Raw genomic sequence first — 1,547 nt, 5'->3', positions numbered from 1 at the left:
GCAGAAGTAGGATCTACAGTCTTCCTTATCTGTGTTGTTTGGGTTACAGCCAATCAGTGCCAAGGAAATTGATGATTGGCCGTTGTGCAAATGCCAGCCAATAGTGTGTCAAGTAGTGTTCCAAAGTATTTCAGTTTCCAGACCTGCATTGTTTGTTTGAATATTTTGGATATGTTCTGTAAAAAAAAATTAAAATGTGAATTTGAAGTTATGTTGTACAGAAAAATTGAAAAATGGGCGAATCCATGAATACTGAGTCGCAAATTAGCAAGAGCTCACTGTAAACTTCAAATATTTACTGATGCAAAACACAGATGTAGTAAATAAAAATGAACATAACGTTTAGACGTAGTTGGCCTTTGCTGGGAAACTTTTCAAATATAAGGCTTGAAGAAAATCTCCTAAGCTTTATTTCTGACATCCTACAGCTACGTGTATCTTTTCTAAATAATGTCTCTATTCTCCACTTGTTCCTTCCTTCTCCTTCTAGGTGAGAGTGAGTATTTCGGCGCCGTGTCGCGGCGACCTCTCCATAAGTCTGGAGTCTCCGGGCGGCACGGTGTCTCTGCTGCTGGACACCCGGCCCAACGACGCCTCGGCTGCTGGCCTGAAGAACTGGACCCTGATGACGCTGCACTGCTGGGGGGAGGAGCCGCGAGGCCTGTGGACCCTGAAGGTCAGAGAAAGCCTTTCCCCCTCTCAGCTCTACTGATTCATACATTTACCACATCGTTTCTAGTTGGTTTTTAATGTCACTCAGCTGATGTCAGATGGTAAACGAAGGTTAAAAACCACAATATTACTGCTGTTTGCTCTCAACCCTAGTGCTGCCATTTTCATTATTTACCAAAATTGCACCTTTTTTTCACATTGTGTGACATCACAACAAACTCCAGTACATTTTATTTGGATCTTACATGATAGACCAGGTGGTTTTTCTATAAGGGCCAAAAAACGTGCAAACCAGAGAAAAAGTTTTTTAAATAAATACAGAAAAACACATTTTTTGGGACAGCTTTTAGTCGTGTCTTCTCAATGCCAAACTAACAGGATAAGATTTTATTGAAACATACAAATAGGTCGGCCGTTTGTAGAAAAATGATCTACACACACAGAAGGATTTTTGGGTCGACTGATTCTTTCACAGAAACCTGCTTCAGAGTTAAAGCTTCTGAACATTTCTGGTTCTATTCGCCACCAAATTAAGACGAATCCAGAAACCTTTTTAATGAATGAGAAATAATTGAAAAGGTTTTGCACAGCTGAATAGTTGCAATGAGAGATTAAATGATTTCTCCAACATGCATGAAAGAATCATGGCAAAACTTAAGGTGTGTTTTTGATGAGGGAACGACATAACATGAAGTAAAGCTCATCTACACTAACCCTGCAGAGAACCCTAAACATCACATTCCAGTTTGACAGAATTGTGGCAACAGGCAGTATCATGCTGGGGGAATGTTTTTCTATAGCATGGAGAGGGATGCTGGTTAGAGTTGGTGGGAAGACGGGTGGAGCTGAATACTGGATGTTAGAGGATGCAAAAT

At 40.6% G+C, this 1,547-nt stretch overlaps 1 protein-coding gene across 1 annotated transcript in view; it reads left to right on the top strand.

Annotated features, from left to right (window-relative positions):
* The window catches only part of LOC106950884 (furin-like protease kpc-1), a 187,356-nt gene extending 186,644 nt beyond the window's left edge, over positions 1-712 (top strand). The window contains exon 16 of the mRNA XM_015038044.1: positions 491-712. Coding sequence (XP_014893530.1) covers positions 491-712 — 222 coding nt within the window. The remainder of the gene's footprint in view (positions 1-490) is intronic.
* The last annotated feature ends 835 nt before the right edge of the window (positions 713-1,547 follow it).

This window comes from Poecilia latipinna, unplaced genomic scaffold (genome assembly GCF_001443285.1).
Source record: "Poecilia latipinna isolate Pla-1442-1.1 unplaced genomic scaffold, P_latipinna-1.0 Scaffold427, whole genome shotgun sequence".
Taxonomy (NCBI): Eukaryota; Metazoa; Chordata; class Actinopteri; order Cyprinodontiformes; family Poeciliidae; genus Poecilia; species Poecilia latipinna.
Note: the sequence above shows the minus strand (reverse complement) of the source record. Positions and strands in the feature narration are given on the sequence as shown.